The sequence below is a fragment of the Phlebotomus papatasi genome, chromosome 2, assembly GCF_024763615.1.
Source record: "Phlebotomus papatasi isolate M1 chromosome 2, Ppap_2.1, whole genome shotgun sequence".
Taxonomy (NCBI): domain Eukaryota; kingdom Metazoa; phylum Arthropoda; class Insecta; order Diptera; family Psychodidae; genus Phlebotomus; species Phlebotomus papatasi.
In genome coordinates, this window is record NC_077223.1 from 106,206,954 (window position 1) to 106,226,606 (window position 19,653).

Consider the following 19,653-nt stretch of genomic DNA (forward strand, 5'->3'; position numbering starts at 1 on the left):
TGCAGTATTATTTTTTTTCTCTTGCATTTTTTTTTATTTTCAAGTCACAGATAGCAAATATGTTTGTGTCAATAAAGTGTTTTTTTTTGGATAAAATTTTGCAAGATTTCTTTTGCCATGACTTTATAGTATTTTATTAACTCTTTTTTTTTCATATTTGCAATGTAACTTTATTTTGCATGGCCATTATTTTCTCCTTATTGTGTCAAAGGCAATATAATAGTAATATTTTTTTCTTTTGATTTTTTTTTTTCATATAACTAGGAGCAGTATAAAACATGGCACAAATTCTAGTTCCTATTAAAAAAAAATAATAATAATAAAATCAATGTTAGACTATATGCAATAGGGCTTGCCTATGTCATGTTGCAATGTAAAGTGAGCATAAAAATAATATATTAGTAAAATAAAAATATTTTTCTCTAAGCTCAAATAGTTATCTCACTTACATTTTTCTTCCTACTATATTTCTTTTTTTCTTTGATAAAGTAACTACTTCAACTACTTTATCCACTCTAATTTTTTTTTTAATTTTCATGTGTAAAAATTTGAAATTTTCTTCTGCAAGGGACATAATTTACTGAGGGTTGGAAAAAATAGCTACCAAAAGAGCTACCAAATAAAATAGCACATTTTGTGTTATTGCATTGCGCTCCTAAGTACATAACTCCAGATAAGAAAATTTTAAATCGTTGCTGAATTTTGATTATTATGATCAGGAAAATTTCATGAAGTCTAAATTCGAATTCCTTTCTGTCTCATACGGTTTGCATATGTCTTTCTCATTCTTTCGCACTCTTCTTCTTCTTTTAAACATCACTCCAAATTCAATTTAGCTCAATCGAATTTGGAGTTCGAAAGAATGAGATAGATATATGCAAAGAGTGTGAGAAAGAAAGGAATGTGAATTTTGATTTCATGAAATTTTACCGATCTAAAAGGTGTGCCGGAGCCATTAAAAGCTATTTTGCTAAAATGGTTGTTCTTTTGGAGATTCCTTTAGATTTTAAACTTTCAACTGGATATTTTTTCAATTTTTCATGTTTTTTTTTAAACACAAAAATATTTGGAGTTATATTTTTTTGAAGGTATCAGCATGTTGTAGGCTTTTCATAGCTCTTGATATCGATCAGAATCGACCAACTACCGTTTTTTTTGCCAAAACTCTGGACTTGGGAGCTGCAAATGAGAAACTTTGACTTATGCCAAAAGATTTGGTAATAATTTTTATTGATACGATTGTCATTTACGAAGTATGTAGGTCAGCACACACAACATTAAACACCAATGACAATTTTGAGATGGAAACAATTAGGAATTATGATATTTTTCTAATTTTCTTTTTGATATTCCTTGAAAAAATCTCTTTCGATGACATTTTCCTTACTTTCTTCGAAAATTTAATTTTGAATTCTTTAGAAAAAAAATTAATGTCATCATTGTTTCAGGAGCCTAAAAAAAATTCAATTAGAATTGAAAAGAAAAAAGATATTCGAAGCATGTGCGTAAATCGATAGTGATTCTATTGTACAATTACTATACAATATAAATATAACTTATTTATCATAAATGTTTTTTTTTAATGCCTAATTTACAAACATTGCGATATTTATTGTAACCCTTTTTCATGTACCTTTTTTTATCGAAGCATTTTATTCAATTTACCAGTCATTTTTCCTTCTTTTTTTTTGAGTAAATATTCTTTTACGTAGAAAAAAAAAATTATAAGTTACAACTCTTATTGAGTATGTATTAGTGACTCCAAACCCTCCCAACGTTTGCATGCTTTCGTTTTTCTTTTTTTTTAATTTTTTTTCTTCTTCTTTAAGAATTGAATATCGTTTAGAAAGATTAGTATGATACTAAAATTAACTGGGATAAAGATATAGTATGAGATTTCCATTGAACAAAGGGATGCCTTAACTCCTGGACAAGTTAATTTCCCAATGTTGTACTTTTATCCTAAAAGAAACATCTTTACATTGTAAAAGATTTAATGGATATTAAAAAAAAAGAAGGGAAGCAATTGAGCTGCAACTTTTTTTCAGCACGTTGTTTTCGAGTGACTATACTCTAAATATTTTTTTTTATTATTACAAATATGTTCAAGTTATTTATTCTTCAAAAATAACGGAGCAAACGAGTAAACTAGTCGTCTGGAAAATTTTGTGCTTCTTTACCTTTAAGGACGATTGGGTCATATATGACCCATTGTTTTCCAAGACTCCTAAGGATGGGAAAATTTCTTTTTAACCGTAAGTCTCTTATTTAGGCTGAAATATCGAGGGAAATTTGATTTCATTGAATTTCGCTCAGCGGAAAGCTTCTCGTCCTTAAAGGGTTAAGGCACATTTTCAGCTCATCAAACAATCCGATCAAGCCAATTAGGAGGTGTGCAAGAACCGTTGAAACCGACTAACCGTCAAAATAAGTTTGTTCTGGTAACGTTTTGACCACTGACGTTCATGTTTCATTTGACGTTTATTTGACGTTTTTGTTTCAACGGTTCTTGCACGCCTCTGAATTACTCAATCGGGTTTTCCGGGTTTTCCGCACGATATCTAAAACAGTAGTGAGTTTTGTTGGAACATCCACTGTTTCTCCAGATTCGAAAGTTTGATTTTGTGGGAAAAGCCAACTCTCCGTGTGGAACTCGCCTATTTGGTATCCACGAAATTTTCGATTGGAAATTTTCTCATCAAAAACCATGGAGAATTCTCGAATATTCCCGATAAGAGTTTGGTTAATTTACATAGAAAAAGCAAATAAATTAAAATATCACGTTTTTTAGGTTTTGAAATGGTTTTTAAATGATTATTTCAATTAATAAATACAATTTCCGTATTTTTATAATAAATTTCAATTAAGTTTTTTTCTTAATAAACTGGGCAGGCATTTCGAACTTTTTTTTAATATCTGTTTTTATTTGTCTAATTTTTTTGAGTTTGATACCAATCATTTTCCAAATTGTTTATTATTTTAGTTTTATTTTATTTCAGCTCTCGTAAATAAGAAAACGGTTGTGGTCATTTAATGATTAGATATTTGAATAACCTATTTATATTCTTAATAAATACGAAATTGAACAGATTTTTAGCAGTTTACTTGGCCGTGAACTCTTTAAAATTCTTAATTTTTGTTTTAACTAAAACCGGAGAAAAAAGATCGCATAATTTACAGGAAGTTTATCAAGAAAAAGGTCTTTTTTAGTAAGTTGAAATTGTTAGATCTCAAGAGGCAACAAAACAAATATTTTTTTTATTTTTTATATGTAGGGGAAATGCTCATAATTTTGTCCAGTTTCTTATTTTGGACACTTTGAGGATAACATTGGACACTAAAAATAAATTGATTAAAATGATGGATTTTTATTCCAATATTTGATGAATAATGAATTCTATCTAAATATTTGTTCTTTTTGGAAGATTTTAACACTAAATACGTTAAATTTTGAATATGATTTGAGTTGAAATTGCTTTGTTGAAAATTCAGTGTGAGCAATTGCTTACGAGAAATATGACATAACTTCGTGTTAACTTCTGTCTTATTTAGCTGTGGTGAAGTACTAACAATGTTTCTTCGCTTTTTTGAGTGATATTATTGAATATTCATTGAAAATTGTGTTGATTCACGTTACTGATGATTTGTACATTTGACCTGAAGTAAGATTTGCCTTGTGAATTATATTTTTCGTGTGAAAAATGGGAAATTTTTTAAGACATTCACCAGTAAGGTGATGATTCTTATTTTGGACAGGTGTTTTTCTCACGAAATTTCGTGAAGTTTTAGCTTTTGTGATGACTAGGTTGGACAAATGCCTGGAGAAACAAAGGAGCATCATCTCTACGAAAGAGATGTAGCGAAAAATGCCTTGAAAGGCTCCCGGAAAGGTCAGGGAATGAGCGAATCCGCACGTACTTGGAGTACCGAAGTCAACTCACTTTAATGAATGATATGGAAAGTTTCCGGGCTTCTTGTGACATTCTACGTTTCCCTTACATGAACAGGAAGAGGACTTGGTAAGATTGGTTCATGAAATGAAGAACAATGGGCATCCTGTTGAGGCGGATTAGCTGTCCAAATTTACAGCCAAGTTGGACAAATTAATAAACAAGTTGTCCAAAATAAGAGCCAAGGTCACCTCTACTTATCAATTCATTTTTAAACGTATTAAAACTAATTTTAATAAAAAAAAGACGATAAATAGCTTGCTAAGTTTCTAAACAACCCTTCTGAAAAGAGAGTAACAAGAAATGTCAATTAGTATAGAAAATATCGCACTTCAAACTTGGAACTTCGATGCTTATAAGCAGACTGTCCAAAATTATAAGCACTTCCCCTACGTGTTCCTCCTTAAATTAGGAAAAAATATATTGAGTGAGATTCTTGAAATTTGCATCTATATTATCTTTTTTTTATTCGACATACAATCTAAGAAAAATTGTTACTTCTCTATTGAAAAACTAATTACAATATTTGAAACTCTTTTCTTTAGGTTAATAAAGTTTTTATTCGAGAAAATTCCTTCAAATACTCCATGTAAAATAGAAAATAAAACGGATAATGTCTAGAACTTTCCGAGAAAAACATATATCAATTTTGAATTTTACTCTTGAGAGATTGTATGTATATCAGTATCTTATAAATTTCAAATTTTCAGCGATCTTTCTATTTTTCTCAAATTGAATATGGTTCTTATATGTGTTCTTATACAGATAAAACCGAATTCTGAAATAATTCTGTAATAATCGAAAAATCAAAAAAATCAAAAAAAATCCTCAAACTGTCATTAAAATAGCGAAAGTTCGAAATGATTATCAAACATTGCAAAACTATCATGAATATTTGTTGAGGTTCTCGTTACAAAAATACTCGTCAAATCCGAAAACAATACCTAATTAACCACTAAGAAAATTTTCATTGGCGAAAACTCGTAACCTTCATAACATTTAATATGCCTTGTCGCTTGAAAATTGGTTTGAAAAATCACAAAAAAATACAAGAAAATGAGAAAATATTGAAGATAATCCTTATCAAATTACTTTAAAAAAGAAAAATTAAATGGTAATTGGCTTTTTGTTACAAAAATCTCTAAAAATTCATTTTAGCATTATTTGACAATTTTCAGAAAATTTATACAAAACCACAAGAAAATGAGAAAATCTTTATACGTATAAATACGTATTTATAATTGAATTAGTATAAATGCAAAGGGTTTTTTTTACGTGTTTTTTTGTACTGTAGTAAAATATTAAAACGAGAAACTTAGCAAAAATTCTGGTGCAGTCATTTAAGAGAAGAGGAGTCGCGATGAATAAATCAAAGCGTATAACAATGTTATTTAATTGTTTATTCATTCATTGAATTTATAATTACTTCAGTTATTCAGTTTTTTGCGACCAAAAACAGCGCGTGGAATGTCAAAAAGCGATTTCCACAATGAGTTCCACACGAAAATCTCGCCTGATTCTCGCCGATATTCGTGAATACGGAGAGAAACTCGCGTAAAATTTTCGCGGAAAATTTGAGGATACGGCCCGAGGGTGACTTTCTCATAATGGCATGATACCAGAAGAGCAATTGTGCTCGCCGTCACGTTCTTTATCATAGTATGATAAAAATGACGCTCAGTTTCGCTCTAATGGTGTCCGAATATTACCGATTCTCCACGATGTGAATTAAATTTTTATTTGCTAGTAGGGGCGTTAAAAGACACCCTTTTATGCAATTTAGCTGTTTAGCGATTTCATTCTATTTCCTTTCCTCAAGTTAGTAATAATTCCAACACTTCTCGTAACAAAAAGTTTATTTTTAGCACAAAGTTGAATTTTAAAACTATTATCGTTTTTTTAACCTTTTAGTTGAATATACAACAACTATTCTTTTATTTTTGGGAATTCAAATAGAAATTTTTAACGAGTTTTTTTTAAATAATAGTTGTAAGAGTCTATTTTCGGTTGTAAAATAAATTTTCTGCAATGAAAAATCGCTTGCAATATTACTACCATAATCACTCCGATTACATAAGATATCTTCCACGGTATACGTAAAATAATTAAAATAATCAACATTATTTTATTTTTTATTGAAAAAGTTCCTTTTTCAATAGTAAAATCATTTATCTATCGTGACGCGAGCATATGCTAGTATATCATACTGATAAAATGACTGAGCGACTCAAGGCTGCCAACTTCGTTTTTTGTCGCTTAGCGCCAAAACCGAAGATTGACATTTTCAATATGGCGGAAAGTTTTCTATGATAAAAAGTACTGTTAAATCGTACGATAAAACGCGTGACGGCGATCACAATTGCTCTTCAGATCAGGCCAAAAGAGTCCGGGATATATCTCGTAGGCTTGGTTGAGAGGCAGAAGTCGCTTCTGAAGCCACTCTTTAATAAAGATCTACTTGTTCATCTTGCTCATTTTGAAAAAAATCAGTGCTGCCAATTGTGCAGTTCAATTGCCTTAACCTTGTCTATACTTACGTTTTTTGGGTTTTTTGATGTGTTGCAAAATCAACTTTTGCTCGATGATCCAAGACGAATTGATGGTTGTCCTAAGCATTGAGCCAAAGGATCGCCCTTTGAGACTTTTTATTTAAACACATCAAATTAAGTGGTTATATTTTCTCTGATCGGCAAAAGTGATGGCTGGGTATTAATAAATTATTTTTCACAAAAAAAAGAATTTAACATAAGAACAAAAAATAATTTTTCTGCTATACGCGATAGTGTACACTTAAAAAATTTGATTCAATAAGCTCCGTATTTTACTTTCGTAATAATCGGTATTACTGCATTTTTTTCCCTTACTGTATATTTACTTGTAAAACATTATTCAGATAATCGCAAATGACTGAGATTAACTGAATTTTTACATTTAATAAAAAAAACGTAATCTTCCGATGGAAGAGGAAAAATATGAAATGATAAGAAGATTAGTAGTCTCATGCATAGAACTCACGATTATTGGAATTTTTAGCATAAGAGTTCACTGCGGGCGATCTCTTTGGCTCATCGAGGGCATAAGAACCTTCATCCTTTTTCCTCATTCGGTAAACAATGAACATTACTACAAGAATTGCACATAGAAGTCCCACAACAGCTCCTCCAATTACAGCTGCAAGGGAAACGATTCATGCATTTTGTTTCTTTTTTGCGGGGAATTTTTTTAAAAGAAAAATACCTGCTAGTATTCCTGGTTGAGCAAAGAAGGATGCTGTTCGATCTTCTGGCTTTGTATTCATAATGAATACCTCGTTATTGCTTTCACTACTTGAATGAGGACGATCAGTGCTGTGACTGTGATCAATTTCGTGTAGATCAATTTCAGATTCCTCCAAGTGTGTATTTACTTTTTTGTCCTTTCTGTTGGTTCTGGGATCATCAACTGTATTTGATTAAAAAGACATTATTTTAAAAGAAAAATAATAAATCTTCCACGAAATTCTCTCTTTTTAGATAAATATTCCTCAGTATTTTGTGTTTGATTTGAATTGCTCTTGTTTTCTTAATTTTTGTTTTTCTTGTCTAAAAAACACTTTTTGGGCCTAAAACAGCAACAACAAGAAACAAAGTGTGAATGTATTGAACAGAAAAAGCACATGAGTAAATCATAATAAAAATAATGTCTTCAGTAATTTTTTTTCTTTGGCACAAATATGTGAAAATTATCTGTAAAATGTTATGCAACATTTATCGCATGTTATTTGGTATATTTATCAGTCTCTGCCAATTAGAAAAAGATCAGCCCAATTGTAGCTTTAAGAAAACGTTTGCTTCTCGAAATCAAGACAAAAAGAAAATAAAAAAATAAATAAATAAAAATAATGAAATGATGATAAAATAAAATAAAACCAAGCCATGCACTGACTATCAATGTCTTCATCGTCGCTTGTGTTGGGGTAGTATGGTTTTGGTCTGTTCTCCTCATGTTTATCCAAATCCACATCAAGATCATCATCTCCATCACCTGAACCATTTTCAGTATCCAATGACGAACCTCTCTGTCTATCTTTGTTATTCCTATTTGTATTTAGATTTGATTGATGGCGATTTGATGTTGAATCCTCATCATCCGGCCCAAGACCTGATCCAGAATAATCAGGCTCTTTTTCTAGATCATCGCGAATCTGTGAAAGCAAATTTTCAGTATTGACTATTCCTACAAATTACACAACCTAATTAATTTGAACTACCTCTCCACGTCCACCAGATCCTTCGAGACTTTCGTCATCGATGTAAATTTCATCTTTAGGTGTACCACTGTTACTTATTGTACTGCTCGTTAAGCCTGACTGTGCATCAGCTGGGACCTATGGAAATTATATTTATCTTCAAATACTATTCTATCAAGATATTCTCGGTGATCTTTCACAATTATCTAGCGTAATAGTAAAATTAGGATAATCATAGTAATATTTACTACGATTATCATACAGAGAAAAATCGAGATGAGATTGTTTTCTAATTCAAATGATAAAAACATAGTAATCTTCAGCTGTAAAACAAATTTCCATGATTGTGTAACGGAATCATTATGAAAATCGTAGTAACAATGACAATGATAAACGGACATAGATAAATCGAGTTGTTTAGTTGTTTAGTTGCTTTTTAGTTGAATTTCTAGAATTAAAACGACAATTGTAATATTTCGCAATAAAACGAATTACTACGATTATCACGTGTAATGGAAATATTCCAGCAATCGTAGTAATAACTACAATGACTATCGTGCATAGAAAAGACGTGTACAGAGTGTTTTATTTGCATTTTCAAGATTAAAACGATAATCGTGTTAATTCTCTGTTGTAAAAAGAATTACTATGATTATCGTGTGCAATGGAATTATGTATTACAGCAATCGCAGTAATAATTGCAATGACTATCGTGCATAGAAAAATCGTGTATAGTGTTTTATTTGCATTTTCAAGATTAAAACGATAATCGTGTTAATTTTCTGTTGTAAAGCGAATCACTATGATTATCGTGTGCAATGGAATTATGTATTACAACAATCGTAGTAATAATTGCAATGACTCTTATGTATAGAAGAAATGTTAGTAGGATTTTACTTGAATTTTCAAGATTAAAACTATAATCGTGTTAATTCTCTGTTGTAAAACGAATTACTATGATTATCATGTGTAATGGAATTATTACAACAATCGTAGTAATAATTCAAATGACTATTGTGTATAGAAAAAATGTTTGTAGGGTTTTTTTTGAATTTTCAAAATTAAAACGACAACCGTGTTAATTAAATCCTCTGTTGTAAAACGAATTACTATGATTATCACGTGTAATGGAATTATTACAACAATCGTGGAAATAATTAGAAAGATTATCGTACACAAGAAAAATTATGCGTAGTTTTTTTTAGGTGAATTCCCTAAAGTAAAACGAATTATTACGATTATCGTACGTAGTGGAATTATAACAATAATTGAAATAGCACTGACGTAAGACGTATCTTAAGAATCAAGTAGATAAACTCTCTCCGGGTGCGTCAGGGGTGGTTATCCTTTCAGTATAGGAAAACACGAATATTTTTACCAAAGCTTTTGACGCTACAACGCAAAAATATTCGTGTTTGCCTATCCTGAAAGGATAACCACCTCTGACGCATCCGGAGGGAGTTTATCTCCTTGATTCTCAATATAACAATAATTGATAATAATAAATAATTTATCAATGATATTTAAAAAGATTATATCACAGAAGAAATCAAATTAATACTCCCTCCGTCCCGAAAAAAGTCTTGCTTTTGCTAATACATTTTATATGAAAGAATGTACGACTTTTTTTGGGACAGAGGGAGTATTTTTTATTGGATTTCTCACAATTAAAATGACAATTCAGTAATTTTTCACTGTGAACACACAAATTACTACGATTATCGTATATAACGCAATCATTGCAATGATCGTAGTAATGGTCACAAAGAAAATCTTGCATAGTAAAATTAAGCTGAGACCTTTTTAGCTGAAATTTTCAAAATTATTTGAATTTTGAAAATTCAAATAATAATCGCAGAAATCTGCTGTGACAGAAGTTACTACGATTATCGAATATGATGAAATTTATACGATTACCGTATGTAATGGAATTAACATGATATTTGTAGTAATTTTTCCGACAATTATCGCAGGAAAGTTGAATTTTACAACGATTATCCTATGAAATTAGTTAACATAGTAAAAATGAGTTCCTGCTTTCTAATTTAATTCGAAGAAAAAAGAAGAAACTGAACCAAAATGATAATCGTTGTAAAAAGAACTATTCGTAATTTTACTATGATAAGCGTGGTAATTTCAAGGTGGATGATATTACAATTGAGACGCTTAGAGCAGAAGTGGACTGTTTTAATAGGGAAATGCATACAAAGGAGACCACTTCTGCTCTAAGCGTCTCAATTATCGTTTTAATTTCAGGGATGCAACTAAAGAAATTCCAACTCGTCTTTATTGTGTATATTGAAATTAATACGATTATCATAGTGATGTTTTTGTCGTAGGAAATATAGTTTCTACGATACGAAATACTACTACAATAATAGTGTTAGTACTGTAAGTACGGGTAACTTTGACACTCTCCTTTTCGTAAGCTTTTCTTTACTTCTAGAACTTAAGAATGGTCTATACCGATTCAATCTTCTAATCTACCATGTCTGATCGGTGAGAACCTTTCTTAAACATTACAATTAACCAAAAGCTTACGAACAGAAGGGTGTTAATGTCACCTGCTGGAGACAAAATCACCCGCAATTTACCGTACCACTATACAGGATAATCGTAGTAATTTCTTTCACAGTGGACTATTACTGTGATTGTTGTTTTAATTTTAGAAATTCAACTAAAGAACTTTCAATTCGTTTTTACTGAATGTGTAAACGGAATTATTACATTTATCGGACACTGAAAGAAATCTGAAAAAGTTAAAATAACATTCCGGAAATGTTAATTTTACCCTACAGTATTGATCCGAAATCGGTGTAAATATTATGCTTTTTAGGTGTATTAGGGGTTAAAGTTACCCTTTTCACAAGGATCTTGTAAAAGAAATAAGAGTAGTATAGAAGAAACTTAGAATATTTGTGAAGTTTGGAGTCAAACAAAAATACCGATGTTGTCAGTGTAAGAACTAATGTATTTTCTAAAAGGTCCATAATGGACGCTAATAAAGAATTATATAAGTTACCCTTTTTATGTTAATTTTACCCTTGAAAAGTGTAAAATTAACATGAAAAAATGTTGATATATTTTTACACCTAAAAAGTGTTAAAGTTATGAGGAAAAAAGTTAATCTCACCCCCGTTTTTTCTCAGTGTAGTAATATTTCTAACGATTATCGTAATTAAAAGTTAATCGTTTGGGATTCCTTGTCAGTTTTTTTTTAATTTATAAACTAATTTAAAACGCTAATCGTGTTATTTCCATTACACTTGATAATCGTAGCAATTTGTTTCACAATGGAAGATTTCTTCAATATCCTTTAATTTTGGAAATTCAAAAAAAATTTCAACTCGTTTTTATTCTTTAGTATTCATAACGATTATCGTAGTAAAATTTTCATTGTAAAACTCATTTCTCCAACGGTTATTCTTTGAAATTACAACTCATTTCAACTCTGTTGACTCATTTCAATCGTTGTAAAATTCAAATTTGTCTAAAAAATGTAATCTTCTGTGTCAGTCCCATTACACACGATTATTATAGTACATTTTTTGCACAGTCTATATAATAATTCAATTTCATTGCTTTTTCGGAAGGTCAGTATATAGGCCAAAAAATATGGACATAGTGGACATACGTCATGCGTGTACATGATGTGCCCGTATATAATAGTTTCTAGAACTACTACAAGAATTTCTAAAATTAAGTTAAAAACGCCCAATGCGTTGCAATACTCTTATTAATCATTTAGAAATAAGAGAGCAGGATTTTTTGCGAAGAACTTCCCAAATTATCATTAAACTTTTTGCAAGAAGAACCTTGAGAAATGCTATGTACGTAGCATATCTACATAGCACTAAGTACTGTCCTTTGAATATTTGCAAGAACTAGGACACTGCTAATTGCAGCTGGGTTACCTTGTCTACCAATGAACATATTCCATTTTTTAATCAACTTCTGATAAAGACGCAAAAATTTCTTTAAATTCGCAACACTTCACTCGAAGCAAGTTCCCATGCCAGGCCTTTGCAAACTCAGTTTCTTTTTCTTAACTTTTTGTTTTGAACTTTTACAAGAATTTGCACTTTTCCAAAAGACAGTTGCAATTACTTTTTAGCAATGTCACCACATTTGCAAATTTACTCAACATTAGTAAGGTAGGTATGTCACATTTCAATATTATTTTTAATCAAGATGTGCAAGAAACTGCAGGAAGATATAAAAATCAATAGCTCCGTACTGCGCTGACTCATTCAGAGCCCTATACCTTCCCCTCATTCCTATACATAGCTACAGTCTAATAGGTAATTTATTCTGTAGAATTCTTGTTTCTTATAACCTGCCTTACACTAATTCAATTTGTAGGTCTCTCATATTTGTTTTTGGAAACAATTGAACTACCTAAATGATAAGCATAAATACGATTTTCTATTTGAACTAATAAAAATAAATATTGCAATTAAAATTTGGAGAAAGAATAGAATTTATCGAAAATACATTTAGTTTGACATTCTCCTGTATGAAATTTAAATTAATAAATTTATTAGATTGAACGATTTAGGTTTTGTTTTTTGAATTCCGGACATGCCAATTTAGAAGTTTGTATTTTAATAATCTTGGAGATAAATGAAAAATTATTAAATTGATTCTTTTTATCAGGTTTTAATACTTGAAAATCCCAGGAAAATAACTTTTTAGTCCAGAGGTGTGCAAGAACCGTTGAAACCGAATAAACGTCAAAATAAGTTTGTTCAGTTAGCGTTTTGACCATTGACGTACATGTTTCATTTGACGTTTATTCGGTTTCAACGGTTCTTGCACGCCTCTGTTTTAGTCTTTTTGACATTTCCACCTAGAACAGTGCAATAATTTTATCAAAACTGTGTCAAACTGTTTGAAATGCAACGATTTTTTGTTCAACTGCATGCACATTGCACATATTAAGCTTACAGACTTGTATTTATTGGAAATTTCATGAAAACCCTTTAATAGTGCGAAATCACATCATAATTAAGACTAAACATGGAAAATTTGAGGATGTTTGCTTCATTCGAAAACTTGAAAACTGACAACAAACTTTTTTCGAATTTAACTGCCGCCCGAATTAAAAAGCAACCCGATTTTAAAAGAGCCTAATTAGCGAGAGTCTACTGTACTAATCCTCTCTACGATACCCCTCCCGGAAGGGAAACACACAGGCTAACACTAGGAACGCTCTTAGGCGAAATCGGCGCCGCTCCGAGAGACATCTATGACGTCAAATTCAAATACCAACAGTGCGTTTAACCGTTTAACCGGAGGAGAAGCTAGTGCTAACAATTGTTATTATAAGCCTATTTAAGATGCATAAATCCTTTAAGGACGATTGGGTCACCGGTGACCCAAAAACGAAGTTTTCCTACGGCCTTCTAGAGTTACGTTTTGCTCTAAAAAACAGAAAAAGTGGTTTTTTCTGACCCCCAATTTTTGACCATCTCGTCTTTAAAGGGTTAAAACACTTGTCGAAGTTTTAGTTCTCGCAATACATTTGACTATCCGATATCTAAACGTTTTTATGTGTAAATGACAGTAAAACATGACACTATTTGACAGATGTCATCCGTATATTAGAAAATTGAGTGTAGTCAAGTTCCTAAAATATGAACAATTGGGGCGTATAGATAGACCCTATAGGTGGCACTTCTTAATCCTCAAATGCCAACTTTTTTTCTATAATGTAAAGGAATCCATATAAAATGCACTTACCCTAATTTAAGAAAAATAACTTCAGACAATTTATCTCATTTATCACAATAATTTCTTGTTAAACAAATGAGATTTGTCGATGAGTTTATTATAATACGACAATACTGAGGAAGTACTGGATAAATCAGACTCTCAAAATATGCTGTACATAACCTCAATTTAGGTTATGTACAACGTTTCTCTGAAGTTATTTCAAATTCAATCGTCGTCCATACTTGAGGAACTTGACTGCAATTATAAAATCCGATTTATCCTAAAGAGCCCATTATAAAGAATTTTATATTTGCTTGGAAAATTATTAAAAAGCATAATAATTTGCAATACACTCATCATGTGGTCACATATAAGATTAATACTAACAGTAAGAAAAGTCGGCAAGAGAGGAAAATAATTTGTGTTGGAAAGTGTACACTTTAGTGGAGTAATACGATCAGTAAGATAATTCTGTTCGTATTAATTGTTTTCTGAACTATCTTACAGGCAATTTGAGAATTTTCCATTCGGTGATTCAGTCAGTTTTCAAGCTAAACGCGAAAGAGAGGCATGATAAAAAACTTGCTATCTTTTTTGCCATTCTTGCAGATTAGAAAGTATTATTAATCTTAATTCAGTCGAATTCCTCAAATTTGAACGACGGTTGAATTCAGAATGTAAAATTTGAGGTTAAGTCAGGAAAGTTTTGCGTGGAGTATGAAGTAGAACCATTTATATTTGGTCTTTTCTCAATATTATCGTATTATAGTAACTTCTGTAATAAATTCCATTTATTTCACAATAAATTACATTGATATACCCTCTAAATTTATTTATCTTAATTTAGGGAAAGTGAATTTCATATGAATTCCGTTACGTTTTTGAAAATATTGTTCAAAGGACAATGGGCAGAAATGCATGGGAGCTGGTCCAACCCTTCGCCAGAGATGGGACTAGGCCCATTTTGTAGGTGTTGGTATATGACTTAAAATTTACGGAGACCAAAGTCAAAAAGGACTGTCAGTCCTTGGGAAATTAACGATATCCTTCGGAAAATTCACGACTTTGACAAATTATTACTCGAAAACAGCTTAACCGATCTTAATGAAATTTGGTACAAAGTCGATGTATGACTTGAGCTTAAAATAAATATTTTTAGATTTTCCCTCTGACTGCTCCATCTGGTAGCTCCCATATAAATTTGCCATGTTTTAAAGCCATCGCATATTACAGGGCAACAAAACGAAAACTTTTTTCGTTTAATGGCAAACTGTTCGACATTCAGATGATCAAAAGTGTGAAAATAACATCTGTCAACGAGATTTGTCAAGAATTTGACAGCTGTCATTCGGTGTATTCATAAAACCTGATTCATCTAAATGGGATATTTTAAAGAATTCAATAAATTGCATAATTTTTTATCTGCTTGGAAAAATATTTAATAACTTAGGTTAAGAGAAACTTAAGGGTAGAATTAGACAATGGGGAGTTGTAGTTTTCTTTAGAATATTAAACAAACCCCTATTTATTCAGAGATATTAAATTACTGACACTACTAAATTCCTATCAGCTTTCCACTAAGCCGTTTTTCGGCTTACGCGGTGAAACGGGTAAGTCAGATAAATGATGGAAATGTAATCTGATCATTATTTTAATTATAATTACGTTAAACTGTCTCTCGGCTTAAGTCATAAGTGTGTCTAGGGCATTACTCTGGCTAGATTTTCTCTAATAAATTGCAATACACTCAATTTTGAGATATCTCGATGATTGAAGGGAAAATGACATATGTCAATGGAATTTGTCAGTTGACTATATGGACCCGAGTGAGTCCGACAGCCTTACATAAAATAAAAGAAGAAGAAGGAATTTGTCAACAATTTTTGGTAGCATCATCCGTATATAGGACAATTACACTTTATATGGGTGTTTCAAATCTTTTTCAACAGTCATATTCTTTTAAGAATGGTACAATAAGTGGTCCAATAGTGTTTAAAAGTTGTTATAACTTTTACAGTAGACTCTCAAAAGAATATACATTCTGTAACTGACTATATAAATTTTAGTTTTCACTTAATTCTAAATTGAGTACGACCAATCCGTACGAGATACATCCTCAGCGTTCTTGAATATCCAATAAAATTTGTTTAATATTCTGATTGTACAATGTTTCATCTTTTTTAAATTGTGAAGTTAATTTATTATAATGTGTAATTGAATTGTATTTAATTGATTTTTGTCCATATTTCGTTGTTTTAAGTTTAATATTTGTAATATCTCCTTTTCTACGTCTATTATGTGTAACTTCTTCTAGATTGTTTTGTGAGTGTATTAATTTATTTTTCATTTTAAATATTTGAGTAATATGTTGGGCTTTTATTATATCAGGTAATGTTAGAAGTCTTAGTTCTTTATATAATAATGAACTGCTTATAAGTCTATCGTAATTGAATATAATTTTTATTGTTTTATTTTGTGTTCGACGCAGTTTATATATAATATTTTGTTTTGTACATCCCCAAATTTCTGCCCCGTAACTATAATAATGGATTCACTTAAAGAATGATATAGATATAGATGATATATCTGTTCTTCTTATTTTATCGTGATTATTTATAATTGAGCGCTTTTTGTGGAATTTACAAAGGCTTTGACGCCCAAATCTATTGATAAACCGGATGACAATTCGCCCCAAATGCCCATTTGAGAGAGAGTCTACTGTACTCTAATTTTCAATATCCGGATGATTGGAGATGAAAATGACATGTGTCAAGATAGTTTTTTTGACAGCTGTCATCTAGATAATGGAGATCTAGATATCGGAGAATTCAGTAAAAGAACTTTTCACTAATTCCGCATAGAAACATGAAAACCTTTAGGAAAATGATTACTTTTCTATTTCTCAAACAGAAAATGTCCCCGCTGGAAAATGTTACTAACTCATGCAAAATCATAATTTCTTATTAGACATTAACACGACTTACTATGAATAGTACGTGTGCATTAGTAGATAATGAATTCAGAGGAAGTTAAAAAACAACTTCACCTACCGTCGCCGTCGTCGCATTCGTGAGTAATCAGATTCTTTGAAAATGATCTCTAAATCGTTTTGTATATAAATTCATTCGGATGTTAGTATTTTAGTCATACATCTATATTTAAAAAGTAATAGGAAAAGATTTCCGTCGCTACAATTCTCATAACTTCTTTTACAATATCCAACTTGCTTCATTTTTTTGGGACAATTGAGAGCACTAAAAAAATAAAGTAATTTCCATACCACGGGGTTAATTATTTAATTATCTGACTAATTCAAAGGGCACGTAGACCAATTTAGAAAAAAAAAGATGCAGAACAATGCAAATTCTTAATGAAATTTGAAAGTATACGCCTACAATACCGCAGTAAATTCAATTGACACAGTAATTTTAGAATGGAATTTTTTTAAAAGAAAATCTTATAAAGTGCATCGCAGTTCACTGAGTAAAGAAAAAAAAAACAAAAGAAATTTTTACCTTTTCTGTTGCTGCAGCAAAACAAATTGTGCTGCCATATAGAAATGCTAGAATGAGCCAGCATTGATTTATTCGCCTCATTTCTCTCCACATGTATAAACTATTGCTCTTAATCTAAACACCAAACGTTTCTTTTTCCTCAAATTTTCACTTTAAATTAGATTTTAATGGTTTATCTCTAAATGGAGGTGAATAAAAAATAAATAGAAAATTAATCTGGCAGCAGGATTCCAGTACTATAAAATAACAAATGACGGCATTCACGATTGCCTCCTTAAAAAATACAATTCCACTGCAATTTTCACAATTTTTACCAGTTTTTCTTCAATTGCATCCACTTAAATATATTTTCCACGCATTTTTTCTTTCCTATCTCCTGTATTTTTTGTTTATTAACGCAAATTCTTGAGTATTTTTTTGAGACACGAAACTACACTTTCATTTTGACACATTTACCCGGCTGACCAATCAGTCACCCTCTGACAGAACCACATACGGAAATCAATTCAAAAGATTTGCCCTACAAAACAACTATTTTTTTAACTTAAAAAAATCACTCGACTCTTCGTTATCCGGCTGACGTGGGGACAAAATGACATTTTGGTTTTTTGAATGTGGTCAACGTTTTTTTTTCTATTTTCTGCTGTGGGAATTTGTTTTCTGTCGAAAAACAAGAGAATTTTCTTTGTGTTGTGTTTGTGTTTCATATTGTAGCACGATTGTGTGTCAAAAACTTTGAAAAAATGAAAATAACACATTATTTCACTCTGGACAACCTGCATGTGTCGTAAAAAAATCGTTTGGAATACATCAACCGCCAGCGTTTGGCAGCTGTCACCCGGATAACGAAGTGCCGGATAACGAAGAGCCGTGTGTAATAGTAAAAATAAATAAATAGTAATTACAGTGCCCGCTTGGTTATTTGGATGATTGGGAGACAATATGACACATATCCGCTTCGTTATACTGTAGGATTTTTTGAATTTGTTCAACGTTTCGAAAATATAATACATTTTTTTGTAGAATTAGAATAAACATTTTAAAGAAGATCAAAAAGGCATAATTGGAGAATTCTTTATTATCACTTTATAAGAAAAACTTTATTATCAAAATATACAAAAAAGTAGTTGCTGAAAAGATAAGAAAAACTCTAAAAAGTACTGTTCTTGTAGTAATCTGTTGCAGTTCAAATTATATTTTAAGTTAAGGAACACAATTATTTGTAAGATATAGGCAGTAATTGAATGTAAATTCTATAGCATTGAATCTATCAATCTATCTATCTTTCTATCTAGTAGAAATTTCAATCTCGTATAAGGTAAAATGCCCAATCTCTCCCACTATATGATAATTCTTATAAAAGAAAAAAAAGTATTTCAAAACGAAGGAACATTTTCAAAAAATAATTATAGAACAATTCTGCACTATTGGACACTTTATTTTGTGATAATATGATTTCAAATCACGAAATAATAAAAATCTTTCGAAAATGCGAATAAATTCTTTATTCAACAGAAAAATTGCTAATTTACTTAGTTATGGAACTAAAATTATTGCACAGATGTAAAAATAAAGTTCTCAACATACTATTTGACGAAAAGTATTTATTAAGAAAGAGTATAGAATATTAAAGTATAGAGTATAGAATATTTTGCTGGAAAATCGAGAATATCTGTATAAAAAATATTTACAGTGCCCGTCAAATCATTGCTCTACCTGCCGATTTTACTTGGAGTTTTTTTTTAATTGTAACGGTATATTCCAATATATTCAGAGAAAATTTGTAGATTTTCGGCAAAATTTCTGCCTAGAAAATCTGCATAGTGTCCATTACATCACAAAATTTTTTTGTTGATTTATTAAGAAACTGTAGAAGCTATAAAGAAAATGGTATGTTCTTTTTAACAAGCATTAAACTTTTTACTTCACTTAAACTCTGCTTAAGCTTTTTACTTCACTATTCTCTACTTATAACACGGCGTCGCAAAATTCTTTATTTTATATAAACACTGTGATTTCACTAAAAATCACTATTGAATTTTGCAAACGAAATTCAATGAAAAATATTCCATCTTTTAAGACATAGCTGTCTGGAAAGTCTTTAATGTAGAAAAAATCTGCAAAAAATTGGTAAAATATCCACAGAACTTCGTCAGAATATGGTCCAGGATTCGTCAGAAAATCTGCAAAAACTCTCTGACGAATTTTGTCCTAAGCCGTAGGAATATTTACAGATTTATCAGCA

General features: G+C 30.7%; 1 protein-coding gene across 5 annotated transcripts; it reads right to left on the minus strand.

The window, feature by feature from the left end:
• Positions 1–1,194: 1,194 nt before the first annotated feature.
• On the minus strand, positions 1,195–17,894 carry LOC129800639 (syndecan). 5 transcript variants are annotated; one of them, XR_008751642.1, is made up of 7 exons: positions 17,723–17,894; positions 17,409–17,586; positions 8,200–8,316; positions 7,974–8,133; positions 7,188–7,391; positions 6,488–7,121; positions 1,195–1,962 (listed from the first exon to the last, which is right to left on the minus strand). XR_008751642.1 is itself a non-coding variant. In XM_055845172.1 (5 exons), exons 1-5 carry the CDS (start codon positions 17,499–17,501, stop codon positions 6,949–6,951), a joined length of 846 nt encoding a protein of 281 aa, XP_055701147.1. In that variant the 5' UTR covers positions 17,502–17,894; the 3' UTR covers positions 6,487–6,948. The 5 variants fall into 5 exon arrangements, 1 of the variants encoding a protein (XP_055701147.1); XR_008751640.1 differs by having other exon boundaries at positions 7,875–8,133; XR_008751641.1 differs by having other exon boundaries at positions 17,409–17,894.
• Positions 17,895–19,653: the final 1,759 nt, after the last annotated feature.